The sequence below is a fragment of the Lolium rigidum genome, chromosome 7, assembly GCF_022539505.1.
Source record: "Lolium rigidum isolate FL_2022 chromosome 7, APGP_CSIRO_Lrig_0.1, whole genome shotgun sequence".
Lineage (NCBI taxonomy): Eukaryota > Viridiplantae > Streptophyta > Magnoliopsida > Poales > Poaceae > Lolium > Lolium rigidum.
In genome coordinates, this window is record NC_061514.1 from 156,001,485 (window position 1) to 156,015,449 (window position 13,965).

Here is a 13,965-nt window from a genome sequence, read left to right on the forward strand (position 1 = left end):
TAATACAGTAGTTCTACCTGGGTTTGCAAATCTTCAAATTATTTGAATAAATGAAAAGTATTCTTATAAATTCTATGAAATATTTCCCGCCAAAATTTGAATGGTGTTTCGCACGATTTGATTGATTTGCATTCATAAGAACGATATTGACAATATTGGTGCTCCCTTGACGTAGTTGTGTTTGGACAGAATTTTAGCTAATCAACCCTTGAGCATGGGATGTAAGATCATGAAAATGCAAAAAAAAAAAATGTTTCCCAACTGACCCCCTATGTTAAGACGACTCAACTCACTTTTAATTATTCTTCAACAATATACCTATTAACGTTTTCCTATATTGCTCATTGTCGGTCTTGATCTTTTCTATTGCATGTTTTCCTATATGTGTTCCGTTGCAACGCACGGGCATTCAACTAGTGCTCTAATAATGGGAGAGAGAGAGAGACAAAATGTTCTATGTTGTATGTCGTTTGGTTTTCTGGAGCGATCAGTTGCGCACAACAGGATAATAAATGTTGGGTTGGACACTTCAAAAAGTGGTTTCACGGAAAACCAACATTTTGAGTGCCATCCTAAAAAAGACAAATTTTTGTGTAAATTTTTTTTTGTGTACGAGACGTTTTATTGTCTTTTTTACACAAGTCACAAAAAATGTCGGTTTTTCGCAAGACTTGATGTGCGCACGTAAAATGTTGATATGTAAGCGAGAAATTTTTTGTTTAATTTTTTTTGAACATTTCAAAATATTTTTCCGGTGGTAGGAGCATATGCTTCCATGTGCCGAATTGAATTTCCGTAAACTTATAGATATTATAGATACGGCAGGGAAGCTTCTATAGTGTTTTCTTTTAACAATAAGAATTTAAATCTGCATCCCTCAGAATTTAATAATAAGAATCTAAATCTGCGTTTCTCGGAACTTAAACCTGGTTAACAATCCATCAAGATATATATAATTTTATCAATATATAAACTCAGTCAAACTTATATTATGTCATGTAGGGATTATTCTTTTTCTGCTGCGTCTGATTTGTATACCACTATACCCACTGAATGTTCTTGGTTCTTCCGGTGCTGAAGAGAGGAAGAGGAGATGAAGACAATAGAAATGCAAGGCTCCTCTAAATTTAAACTTTTTGCGTGGAATGGTGTGGAACCGTTGTTGGACGGGAGAACGAAGATTTCGTCATAGCTTGATTAACGGTGATTTTTACACCTTCTGCTTGCAAGATTCAGAGACTATTGATCACTTCCTCCTCCACATCTCCCTTCTCCCGACCAATGTGAATGGCCTCCTCGAGTGGTGGCCGTGTGTGCTTGAGGCTTCAGCATGGCAAACCAAGCTGAAGCCTCAAGCGCCTCCCTCTTCTTGTTGGTTCTTAGATCGATTTGGATTGAACGAAATAATAGGATCTTGAAGAACAAATCTAAGCCGAAGGCTCTTCTTCTCGACGCGGTTGTCGAAAAAGCAGATAGGTGGAAACTTGTAGGGTTTTTGTAAGGAGTTCCTTTTTCTTCTTTGGCCTTGGCCACGTGTGTTGTAAGTGTGGAGGTTGTATTTGGTTCTTCCAAAAAAGGCGTGCTTTCTCGCGTGTTAGTCGAAGATGCTGGAAGAACTGGAAGGGGTGATTATCTTTTGCTACCGACTCTGGCGACCGCCCATCACCAGCAAAAGCAGAATCTGACCATTTGTGTAAGCAAACAACAATAATAATCTACTAAAGTTCAGAAGTACAGAGCCAAATGTACAACACCCCCAGTCCATGTGTCGATGGCCATAACACGAGGCCACACAGGCACATCCCAACGCAAATAAAGCGAACTTGCAGCTACAGAGCAAGCACACTAACAATAACGCAGCTCAACACGGAACAACTGGGTGAGCACGATCACGATCTCAGTCGGCCTTCTTGGAGACGTTTGATTTGACGGCGCCGTCATCGTCCACAGACGACATATCCCTCGAACGCTTGTCCTCGGCCGTCTTGGCGTAGACCTCGTCGCGTGTGTGGAAGTAGGTCTCGAAGGCGCGGGGCAGGAACTTGGGGATGAGGAAGACGAAGAGGTTGATGGAGAAGTAGACGAGGTTGGCCACTGCGAGGTACCTCCCGAACCAGACCCACGCCTTGTCCTGCATAAATCACGGAGAGCGTACATACAGAGTTAAGCGGACGATCAAAGTTTTTTAACTGAACTTTCTGAAAGTGGAAGCTAACCTGCACGGGGGCGGTGCGGGTGACGAGCTTGTTTGTCCACACGTCGTAGACCCAGTCGACGATGACGAAGACGCGGCGCACGGTGTAGAGCAGCGGCACCAGCGCCCTGAGCGGCGGCGAGAAGATGCCGAGCGAGCCGATGATGTTCTCCGTCAGGATCTGGCAGGAGAGCAGGAACAGGTGCGGCGTGGCGGACCGCACCGCGGCGTCGTCGCCGCGGGCGAACCCGCCCAGGACGTGCGCCAGGGGCAGGAACAGGCCTACCGTGGTGCCGATCACCACGTACACCTGAAACAGCCTTCGCACACGAACCTCCAGATTAGTCATCTATGTACACTAGATGTGTATACTAATCAAGAAACTTTATCTTCTCCGACGAGGCCGGGTTAGTAGTAATGCTTACGTGCTGCCGCGGAAGATCTCCTGGGAGGCGGCGGAGTGGGTGGCGGCGGCGTCGTCGTCGAGCTTGTGGTGGAGCGAAGGGAAGGCGAGGCGGGAGAGGACGAGGAGGTAGAGCGTGGTGAAGACCGGGAAGGCGAGGTCCATGAGCGGGACGAGGCCGGACATGGAGAAGACCATGATGAAGGCGACGAGCTGGAGCTCGATGACTCGGAGCGACCCCATGACGCCCCCGAGCATCGTCGCCGGCGGCTGCCGATCCGCCGCGTTGTTGTCCGAGCCAGACCGCGGCCCGACGGCCAGCGAGATCCCCGACATGGCAGCTAGCTCACTTACCGCGCTATCAGTGAACAGCTACAGCGTGTGCGCTCCTGGAGTAACGATCGCCGATCGCCGGAGTAATGAGAAGGGCTTAGAATTTGCAAAAGAAAAGCAGAGGAATGCAAGAAGAACAGGGGCTGGCAAGATGGAGTGGCGAGTGGGAGTATTTCTCGGCGGTCAGACGGGGTACGTGTCAGCGCATGCGGCGAGGCAGGTGTGGAGGGGAGGACACGCGGGCCGGCTGCGTGGCGCCTTTGGTGTAGCGTGTAGAATTGTATAGGATTGATAATTGATGATTGTATTGTGCCGGTTACAAGAGATATATATAGGGACTTAGGCACCGACCTAGTCCTATATCAAAACCAACTAGGACTCTTAACCTAATACAACTTATATTCTAACATCCCCGCAGTATCAACGGTAGGCTCGACGACGTTGAGACCGAACCGAATGTCTTGGAACGGAGTATTCGCCAAGCCTTTAGTGAAGATATCAGCAAACTGAGCAGAAGTCGGAACGTGTAGAACACGAACTTGACCAAGAGCCACCTTCTCGCGAACAAAATGAATGTCGATCTCTATATGCTTGGTGCGACGGTGCTTGAACAGGATTCCACGACATGTAAACAGCTGAAATATTATCACAAGAAACAATAGTAGCTTGATCAATAGGACGATGCAGCTCCGACAAGCAAGCTGGCGCAACCAAACCGTTTCAGCAACCACATGAGCCACAGCACGATACTCAGCTTCGGCCGACGAGCGAGAGACCGTAACCTGCCTTTTGGAAGACCAAGAAACCAAATTGTTACCAAGAAAAACACAAAATCCGGATGTGGAACGTCGAGTATCGGGACAACCAGCCCAGTCCGCATCGGAGTAAGCAATCAAAGAGGTGGGAGAGGATGTGTTTATGTGAAGACCTAAATCTAATGTGCCTTTGAGATACCGAAGGATACGTTTGACATGGTTATAGTGTGGAACACGAGGATCATGCATGTATAAACAGGCTTGTTGAACAGAAAAAGAAATTTCAGGACGAGTAAGAGTAAGATACCGAAGGGCACCGGTGAGACTACGATAGAGAGAAGGATCGGAAAAGGGATCACCATCAGCAGAAAGTTTGGAACCCGTGTCAGCTGGAGTACGGGACGGTTGACAATCAAGCATGCCAAGCACGAGAAAGAAGATCGAGAGTGTACTGGCGTTGAGACAAGAAAAGACCAGAAGAGTCACGTATGACAGCAATACCTAAGAAGTGATGAAGAAGACCTAAATCGGACATAGAAAATTCTGAGCGAAGAAGAGAGATAATATGATCTAAAAGGCGTTGGGAAGAAGCTGTGAGAATAATATCATCTACATATAGAAGAAGGTAAGCAGTGTCGATATTGTGATGAAAGATGAAGAGAGAAGTGTCGAACGGGAAGGAGTGAAACCAATGGTTTGAGCATAAGTGGAAAAACGTTGAAACCAAGCCCTTGGTGCTTGTTTAAGGCCATAGAGAGATTTGTTAAGGAGACAAACATGATCAGGATATGAAGAATGTTCAAAGCCAAGAGGTTGCTCGACGATGAACTGTTTCTTGAAGAGATCCATGAAGGAAAGCGTTTTTGACATCAAGTTGATGGATTGGCCAAGAGGAAGAGACGGCGATGCTAAGAACAAGTGCGAATAGTGCTGGGTTTGACAACCGGGGAGAAAGTCTCATCATAATCGATGCCGTGTTGTTGAGAGTAACCACGACGGACCCATCGAGCTTTGTAGCGTGCAAGACTTCCATTGGAATTAAATTTGTGTCGAAAAACCCATTTACCGGATACTATATTAATGTTTGATGGACGAGGAACTAGTTGCCATGTGTTATTTTGAATGAGAGCATCATATTCATCTTTCATAGCTGCGGCCCAATTAGGATCGAGGAGAGCTGATTTGTAGGATTTTGGGAGAGAGGAAGATACGAGAGACGTGGAGATTAAGACGATCTTTGGGAGGTAAACGAAAGCCAGATTTGCCACGGGTACGCATGGGATGATCATTAGTAGGTTCTGGAACAGAAATAGCGTGAGGAGGAGGTGCGGGTGATGAAGAATCCGCGCCTGGCGCAGCGGAAGAAGCGGACGCGGAAGTTGTTGAGGAAGTCAACGGTGGCGAGGGGTCGATGGTGGCGGCAGGATCGGCTGCCGCGGCAGAGAACTCGGCAGGTTGTGCTGCCGCGACAGGAGTAGCAGCAGGATGAGATAGTTGAGAGAGAGGAAGAATATTGCGACGAGGGGGAGTGGGAGATAAGGTGGATGGGGTAGGGTCTGGAGGTTGACGCTCGGAGAAAGGGAAAATATGCTCAGCAAAGGTTACATGACGAGAGACATGAACACGTCCACTAACAAGATCTAGGCAACGATACCCTTTGTGTTCATGAGAAAAACCTAGGTGGACACATGGGATAGAGCGAGGTGAAAGTTTGTGAGGGGAAGTGGAGTAGGAGTTAGGAAAACAGAGACAACCGAAGACACGAATGTCGGAGTAGTTTGGGTGAGAAAGAAATAAGGAGAAGTATGGCGTGGTGTGAGAATTGACTTTGGATGGTCGAATGTTAAGGAGAAAGGTAGCCGTGTGGAGGGCTTCAGCCCAAAATTTCGGAGGCATAGAAGATTGAATAAGAAGAGTGCGAATGATGTCATTGAGAGTGCGAAGGGAACGCTCGGCCTTGCCATTTTGTGGAGAGGTATAGGGGCAGGAGAAGCGTAAGAGAATTCCGTATTGGAGAAAGAAATTTCGATTTTTAAAGTTGTCAAATTCACGACCATTATCGCATTGTATAAATCTAATGGGGAGGAAGAAGTGAACAGAGACATAGCGCTGGAAGTTGAGAAATATATTGTGAACGTCAGATTTGTTGCGTAAAGGAAAGGTCCAAACATAGTGTGTGAAATCATCAAGAATAACAAGATAATACTTAAAACCGAAACACTTTCGATTGGTGATGTCCAAAGATCACAATGAAGTAATTCAAAGGGAAAGGTACTAGAGGACTGAGAGGAGCTAAAGGGAAGACGAACATGTTTTCCTAATTGACATGACTGGCACATAGAAGAATTATGAGAATCTCTATTACAAGGGATGGAAAATTCACTAAGAAGTGTAGATAACACATTATTGTTGGGATGGCCGAGACGTTGATGCCAGAGAGCAAGAGAGGCCATCATAGACGTTGGAGGGCAGCGGCCGGAGCACCATGAAGCGAGTATAAATCACCGGAGCTATTGAATCGAGCGATCTCGGTCTTGGTCCGGTAATCCTTCACGAGACAAACCAAAGGGGTCAAATTCAACGGAAACAAGATTATCGGTGGTGAGTTGGCGAACGGAGATTAGATTTTTGATTAATGCAGGAGCTACAAGAACATCACGAAGAAGCAATGGTTTGATTGGGGATGGAATTTGGGCTTGACCGACGCAGTAAATAGGAATGCATGAGCCATCACCGAGAGTAATAGAGGGAAAAGGCGACGGTGTGCAAGAAGAGAGCAAGTTACTTGATGCAGACATATGACTAGAAGCACCAGTATCGAAAATCCAATCCGTACCTGAGTTTCCTTGTGCAGCAAAGTTGTTCATGGCTTGAATAAAGGCAGCTTGGTCCCAGCTCGGAGTCGAAGTAGAGGCCGGTGTAGACATGGGAGCTGGCGGGTATGGAGGCGTCGGCAGAAGGGCCGGCATTGGCGTATAGATAGAGCCACCATCATTGTACTGCGACATATTGGGCTGCGGCATGTAGGGGACCGAAGCAGCGCCATAGGGTGCATAAGGAGCAGCGTTGTAGGCGGGGGCGGCGTGGAACGCGGCCGTCGGCTGCCGTGGAGCCGGGACGGGGGCACCGGCATGAGGGCGGGCGCCAGGCTGCCAGCTGCCAGTGTAAGCCGGAGGAGCACCGTAGGGCGTCGGGGCGGACCAGGGCATGGGCCACGCCTGGACGAGTCCGGTCCACGGATCAGGAGAAGGACGCCATCCGAGGGGCGGCGTTGGTGCGGTTGGTGGTGCAGGCGGTGGAGCCGAGGGCGGAGGAGGGGTAGGCGCCGTACGAAGCTGCGGCGGTTTAGGGTTGCGACCCCGGTAGTTGGGACTCGGACGCCAGCTCGATGGTTGAGGAGGAGCCATTGGTGGAGGTGGCTGTGTCGTCGGTGGCGCGGGCGGGCGAGGAGCAGCAGTGAAGAGCTGCGGACGGGAGTCCTTGGTAGTTTGAGCTCGGTCGGCCCACTGGAGCATCGAGCGAACCTCGGCGAACGAGGGCGCGGGCGCATCATAGGGATGAAGGAGGCCTGTTTCTCAAACCGCTCGCTAAGACCGACGAGGAGGACGTTGATGAGCTGACGATCGTCGATCGGATCACCAAGTTCACGGAGTTCGTCCGCGATCGCCTTGAGGCGTTGACAGTAGACACCGACGGGTGAATCGCCTTGCACCGTGTTCCGAAGCTCGGTGTGGAGAATGTTGGCGCGAGCGTCGACGTTGTCCTGGAAGAGCTGACGAAGAGCTGTCCAGAGATCGGCGGCGGAGGCACCATCACGGTGCACGAGATTGAAGATTTCCGTGGAGACGCGCATGTAAATCCATTGGACAATGGCGAGATCGTCCTTGACCCACCGGGAATCATGAGGTTGAGGGCGAGCGTCGGCAGCAACGTGAGATCGGAGATTGCATCGCCCGAGGTGGACGTCGAAGAGGTGACGCCAATGGTAGTAATTGTGAGCAGCGAGGTCTAGAGTTATGGGGATATAGGGGCTAATATCGGCGATAGTGTCGGTAAAGGAGATGGCGGTGGTGTTGGTAGGAGGGGGTTGGGCGGAGGTGGAAGTTTTTGCGGCGGCGGCGGCGGCCATGGCGTCGCGCCACTCGAAGAAGCCCGGAGGGGGCGGCGGCGGCGGGGTAGGGGGCGTGGGAGCCATGCCCTAGAATCGAAACTAATCTGATACCATGTAGAATTGTATAGGATTGATAATTGATGATTGTATTGTGCCGGTTACAAGAGATATATATAGGGACTTAGGCACCGACCTAGTCCTATATCAAAACCAACTAGGACTCTTAACCTAATACAACTTATATTCTAACATAGCGCATTTTCGAATTTTCTATGCGATGGGATCGAGTTCGGCTACGTATGTGCATGGTCGCGTCTAGATGGTTCCGTGGAAGGAAAAGAAAGGCATGTCATCTAGGCTCGATGATGAGATGGCAATTGACATCTTTCTAGCTGACACTCCAAATTATCTTTTCAGCTGTTCTATTTTAACTACAAAATTTCGGCAGTTGTATATTGGAGGGGAGCACGAGAGTTTTTCTTTTGCAGGGGAAAGAAAGAAGCAAAGGTTACAATTAGAGGCTAGTGTTCCCCCTCAATTTGCTAGGGGAGAAACACAAAGCCAGAATTAGTTTGACCCTGGATCCTACCAAGTTGTGTTAGCTCATGACTAGCCCTGTTAGCTTCTCTACTTATTTTTTTACTATTTTCTCTTTTTGAAGAAGGGAACGACCCAAAGAGTCTAGGCTGCATTAATGGGTGGGATTACAGTTTACATAGAGGACCTTAGAGAAGAAAGGAAATACAAATAAGCCATCCACATTTATAAAAAAGACCCTAACAAAGGATAGTAAAAAGCAATCAAATCCTTCTCCACCCAAGAAGAATATGAGCTCATCACTACGGCCGCCAATGCTGTCGCTGGGGACTACACCACTTGGAGACGGAGCAACGATGCACGACGCAGCAGAGCTACTTAAGGGCCTCCTTCATGGCACGCCAGCCTAGAGGTTGAAGAGGTTGTTGTGCACAAAGCACCACAACGCGAAGGTGCCACTTCGGCCTTGGATAACGGCGGCGCGAGATCGACGCCATTGAGAAACTCCACATGTTGCGGCACGATGGTATTACCTAGGAGCACCAGATGACAAGGTATTAACTTATCAATGCCTACGAGTTGTAGAATAGGGTTTCGTGGAAAGTAGAGGGCAAGTAGATCTCGAAGGTTTCAGTCGAAAAGGTGCTCGGCTGCTAAAAACTAGGGTTGTGTTGACAATGAATTGATCCTTTCTTTCTCCCTCGACTCCCCCTTATATAGGAGGCGGAGCCGAGGGTTTCGTGATGTACACGTTACAAACATCGGGAGACTCTTTGAGTTCGTCCCGTATAGTTACAAGTCTCTATTCCTAATATATCTCTATCTTTCATATCAACGCTTAACTGGGCTTCCGAGCTTTGTAATCTTCAAGTCGTGGGCCTTCCGTAAACCTCGGGTACCTTCTTCGGCAGGCCCATTGAGGATGCCTATGCAGTAGCCTCCAAGATTTTGCTTGAATTGTAGAATCGAGTAAAATCTCCATCATTACAATTAACTCATAATTTCTTCGAGTTACTAGACAATTTTCATAGAATAGTTATATATTATGCAGGGATGATGGTAAATGGGGTTGGTTCATCTGACGGATCAGGTACCAGTTAACTTCTCTCGTGGCAATCCCGCAAGAACATACTTCAAGGTCAAGTCCCTGGACTCGACCCCGGTATACTGGCGTAATTCGACATGTGCCGCTTAAGGTCTTACCATGATCTGAATTCCAGTCATATTTTATCGAGTACCTAACGCGTCCATTAGGATTTTTCTTCGCATCTGTTGATACGGAAAAAAGTAGCAGAGCGTATTCAGGTGTGATACCACGCACACAGGACGGATCCCGGGGACTTACCTTCGTAAAATATTACGGCATTCAGAGATTTTTTCGCGGCGGACGCGCTCTGAGAATATATTGTCGAGTGCCTTTTTCGGCTGCTGGAATGGTATATTTATTCGAGTCATATGATGACTTGCCTCCCCATGGGACTATATGAAGAGTTATGTTTTAACTCGAAGATGTACAATGTTACTCCTCATATTTCATCGGGTCCGCGACCAGCGCTCCCGATGGGAGTAGCCCACGAGGCTACAGCCAAGTGCTTGTACTTGGTTGTAGGCTCACCTTTTTTCTGTCTTGTCACTATATTGTCAGATTCCCATCTTTTTCATTTTCATCGGGTGCGCGACCAGCGCTCCCGATGAGAGTAGCCCCCGAGGCTACAGGCAAGTACTTGTACTTGGTTGCAGGCTCATTTTTTTCTATTTTGTATCAACTTGATATTTTCTTTTGTTGCCTCCCCCTTATCAGAAATATGAACCATATGTCTGATAAGAGTAGGGCCCGAGCGTATGACCAAATGCTTTGTATTTGATCATAAGCTCCCGATATTTTTCTGGTCAGCCCACTCGTGGTTTTCCCTGTCGTTATATCTGATAGAAACACTCGATGCTTTTCTTCAGGATGATATCATTGCTGACGATAGCCACGACCACGTCCTTGAAAACCACAGCTCCTATCACGTCGCTAAAGTGTGGGTCCAAAGTTCTGCATGGTTGACACATTGCACAAGTGGGGGACACACGTCCTCCGCAATTACCGGCACGCGCGCAATAACTTCTGTCTAGTAACCTCTCATCGAAAAGACGATTATACCCTTGTTGACACGTGTAAGGCGTAAGATTCATTTTACTTTCATCCAACGGCGCGACGGATCGGTTCCTCGCTATAAAACTGCCCCTTCGTCCTCATTCTCCCCCTTCGCTACACCGTTCTTCTCTCCTCTCTCCAGTTCCGCCATTGCTGTCCCCAAGCTCCTCGCGCTCGTGCTTACAATCAAACCCTTTCTCCATTAAAGCTCAGTTTTATGACACCGCGCACCAAACTGATGAGGCACACCGCTCCAGGCACCAACGCAACGATGGAGAATGTGGAGATCTCTGGATGGGAGAGATTCAAAATCTCCAACCAGGACCAAAAGACCCTCAAGAAGCTTGGCCTGGTCAAGAAGGAGGGCTCGCTGATCTTCCCTGGCAACGAAAGCTTCCCGCGTCCTTGATACGTCTCAAACGTATCTATAATTTCTTATGTTCCATGCTACTTTTATGATGATACTCACATGTTTTATACACATTATATGTCATTATTATGCATTTTCCGGCACTAACCTATTGACGAGATGCCGAAGAGCCAGTTGTTGTTTTCTGCTGTTTTTGGTTTCAGAAATCCTACAAAGGAAATATTCTCGGAATTGGACGAAATCAACGCCAAGGGTCTTATTTTTTCACGAAGCTTCCAGAAGACCGAGGGAGATACGAAGTGGGGCCACGGGGCGCCGCCACACTAGGGAGGCGCGGCCTAAGGGGGCCCGCGCGGCCCTAGCGTGTGGGGCCCCCGTGACTCCTCCGACTCCGCCCTTCCGCCTACTTAAAACCTTCGTCGCGAATACCCTAATACCGAGAGCCACGATACGGAAAACCTTCCAGAGACGCCGCCGCCGCCAATCCCATCTCGGGGGATTCAGGAGATCGCCTTCGGCACCCTGCCGGAGATGGGAATCATCTCCCGGAGGTCTCTTCATCAGCATGATCGCCTCCGGATCGATGTGTGAGTAGTTCACCCCTGGACTATGGGTCCATAGCATGCAGTAGCTAGATGGTTGTCTTCTCCTCATTGTGCTATCATGTTAGATCTTGTGAGCTGCCTATCATGATCAAGATCATCTATTTGTAATCCTACATGTTGTGTTTGTTGGGATCCGATGAATATTGAATACTATGTCAAGTTGATTATCAATCTATCATATATGTTGTTTATGTTCTTGCATGCTCTCCATTGCTAGTAGAGGCTCCGGCCAAGTTGATACTTGTGACTCCAAGAGGGAGTATTTATGCTCGATAGTGGGTTCATGCCTCCATTGAATGCGGGACGAGTGATGGAAAGTTCTAAGGTTGTGGATGTGATGTTGCCACTAGGGATAAAACATCGATGCTTTGTCTAAGGATATTTGTGTTGATTACATTACGCACCATACTTAATGCAATTGTCTCGTTGTTTGGAACTTAATACTCGGAGGGGGTTCGGATGATAACCTCGAAGGTGGTCTTTTTTAGGCATAGATGCATGCTTGGATAGCGGTCTATGTACTTTGTCGTAATGCCCCGATTAAATCTCATAGTACTCATCATGATATATGTATGTGCATTGTTATGCCTTCTTTATTTGTCAATTGCCCAACCGTAATTTGTTCACCCAACATCCGTTTATCTTATGGGAGAGACACCACTAGTGAACTGTGGACCCCGGTCCAATTCTTTACATCTGAAATACAATCTATCGCAATTGTTCGTTATCGTTCTTCGCAAACAAACATCATCATCCACACTATACATCTAATCCTTTGTTTACAGCAAGCCGGTGAGATTGACAACCTCACTGTTACATTGGGGCAAAGTACTTTGATTGTGTTGTGCATGTTCCACGTTGGCGCCGGAATCTCTGGTGTTGCGCCGCACTACACTCCGCCACCAACAACCTTCACGTGTTCCTTGACTCCTACTGGTTCGATAACCTTGGTTTCTTATCGAGGGAAACTTACTCGCTGTGCGCATCACACCTTCCTCTTGGGGTTCCCAACGGACGTGTCAACTACACGCAGTAAGTAAATTTCTGGCGCCGTTGCCGGGGATATCAAGACACGCTGCAAGGGGAGTCTCCCACATCCAATCTCTTTACTTTGTTTTTGTCTTGCTTTACTTTACTTTATTTACTGCTTTGTTTGCTCTCTTATATCAAAAACACAAAAAATTTAGTTGCTAGTTTTACTTTATTTACTGTCTTGTTCTCCATATTAAAAACACAAAAAAAGTAGTTACTTGCATTTACTTTATTTACCTTTCGTTTATTTCATCATGTTTCCTCCTAAGTTCACTCTGAAAGACATACCGGTAGGACGAGGATCTATAATTGGAAGAGATAATATAGAAGATTTTTTCACTCATGTTAGTACAGCTGAAGATTTTGAAGATAGACACTTGGTAGAACTTGCTCCTACTTATGAAATTGCTGCTGCTTCTTTAGTACACATGTTGGAAACTAAATTTGTTAATCTCAATCCTATAATTCAACACATGTTTCTTACACTCTGTGATATGGAGGAAGGAAAAAAGAAAGATTTTATCTTAGAAACCCTTCTTAAAGAATTTGGTGGTGTAGCAAGAGAGGCTAGAAAAGTCTTTATTAAATATAAGATGCTTGGCTCTTATACCAACTTTGCTAGTACCCTTGAAAAAATGGAAAAAGATAGATTAAAGTACACTAATAGTGTTAATGATGGTGGGGAGATTAAGACATCAATACCTTGTAAGCTCCTAGGAATGCATGAAGCTCTAGAAAATTTGTTTGATGAGGATAGCAAGCCTAAGAATAATGAAAAAGGAGCCTCTGAAACTTACATAGATAAGATACAATGCATAGTTGAGAAAACTCCAAACCCCTCTGTTGATGCTTCGTTTCTCGATAATACTTGATACACACTTTCTGCGCCTAGCTGAAAGGCGTTAAAGAAAAGCGCTTATGGGAGACAACCCATTATTTTACTTCTGCACTTTATTTTATATTTGAGTCTTAGAAGTTGTTACTACTGTAGCAACCTCTCCTTATCTTTATTTTATTGCATTGTTGTGCCAAGTAAAGTCTTTGATAGTAAAGTCAATACTAGATTTGGATTACTGCGCAGGAACAGATTTCTTGCTGTCACGAAATTGAGCCGCCCCTGCTGTAGAAAATTTATAAACATCTGCCAATTTACGTGCGTGATCCTCAGATATGTACGCAACTTTCATTCAATTTGGGCATTTTCATATGAGCAAGTCTGGTACCTCTAAAAAATTGGTCTTTACGGACTGTTCTGTTTTGACAGATTCTGCCTTTTATTTTCGCATTGCCTGTTTTGCTATGTTTGATGGATTTCTTTGTTCCATTAACTTTCAGTAGCTTTGTGCAATGTCCAGAAGTGTTAAGAATGATTATGTCAACTCTGAATATATGAATTTTCAATTATGCACTAACCCTCTAATGAGATTATTTTGAGTTTGGTGTGGAGGAAGTTTTCAAGGGTCAAGAGAGGAGGATGATACAATA

The 13,965-nt window shown here is 46.7% G+C and overlaps 1 protein-coding gene across 1 annotated transcript; it reads right to left on the reverse strand.

Annotated features, from left to right (window-relative positions):
* Nucleotides 1-1,897: 1,897 nt before the first annotated feature.
* LOC124672175 lies at nucleotides 1,898-2,933 on the reverse strand. The gene is made up of 3 exons (XM_047208450.1): nucleotides 2,620-2,933; nucleotides 2,217-2,514; nucleotides 1,898-2,131 (listed from the first exon to the last, which is right to left on the reverse strand). The coding sequence occupies exons 1-3, from the start codon at nucleotides 2,931-2,933 to the stop codon at nucleotides 1,898-1,900; spliced, it is 846 nt and encodes a 281-aa protein (XP_047064406.1).
* Between the last annotated feature and the right edge of the window lie 11,032 nt (nucleotides 2,934-13,965).

Coding starts and splice junctions, on each gene's coding strand:
- LOC124672175 (XM_047208450.1), bottom strand. CDS start 2,933: ATGTCGGGGATCTCGCTGGCCGTCGGGCCGCGGTCTGGCTCGGACAAC. Junction 2,515..2,619: donor GAGATCTTCCGCGGCAGCAC/GTAAGCATTACT, acceptor TCGTGTGCGAAG/GCTGTTTCAGGTGTACGTGG. Junction 2,132..2,216: donor CCCGCACCGCCCCCGTGCAG/GTTAGCTTCCAC, acceptor TGATTTATGCAG/GACAAGGCGTGGGTCTGGTT.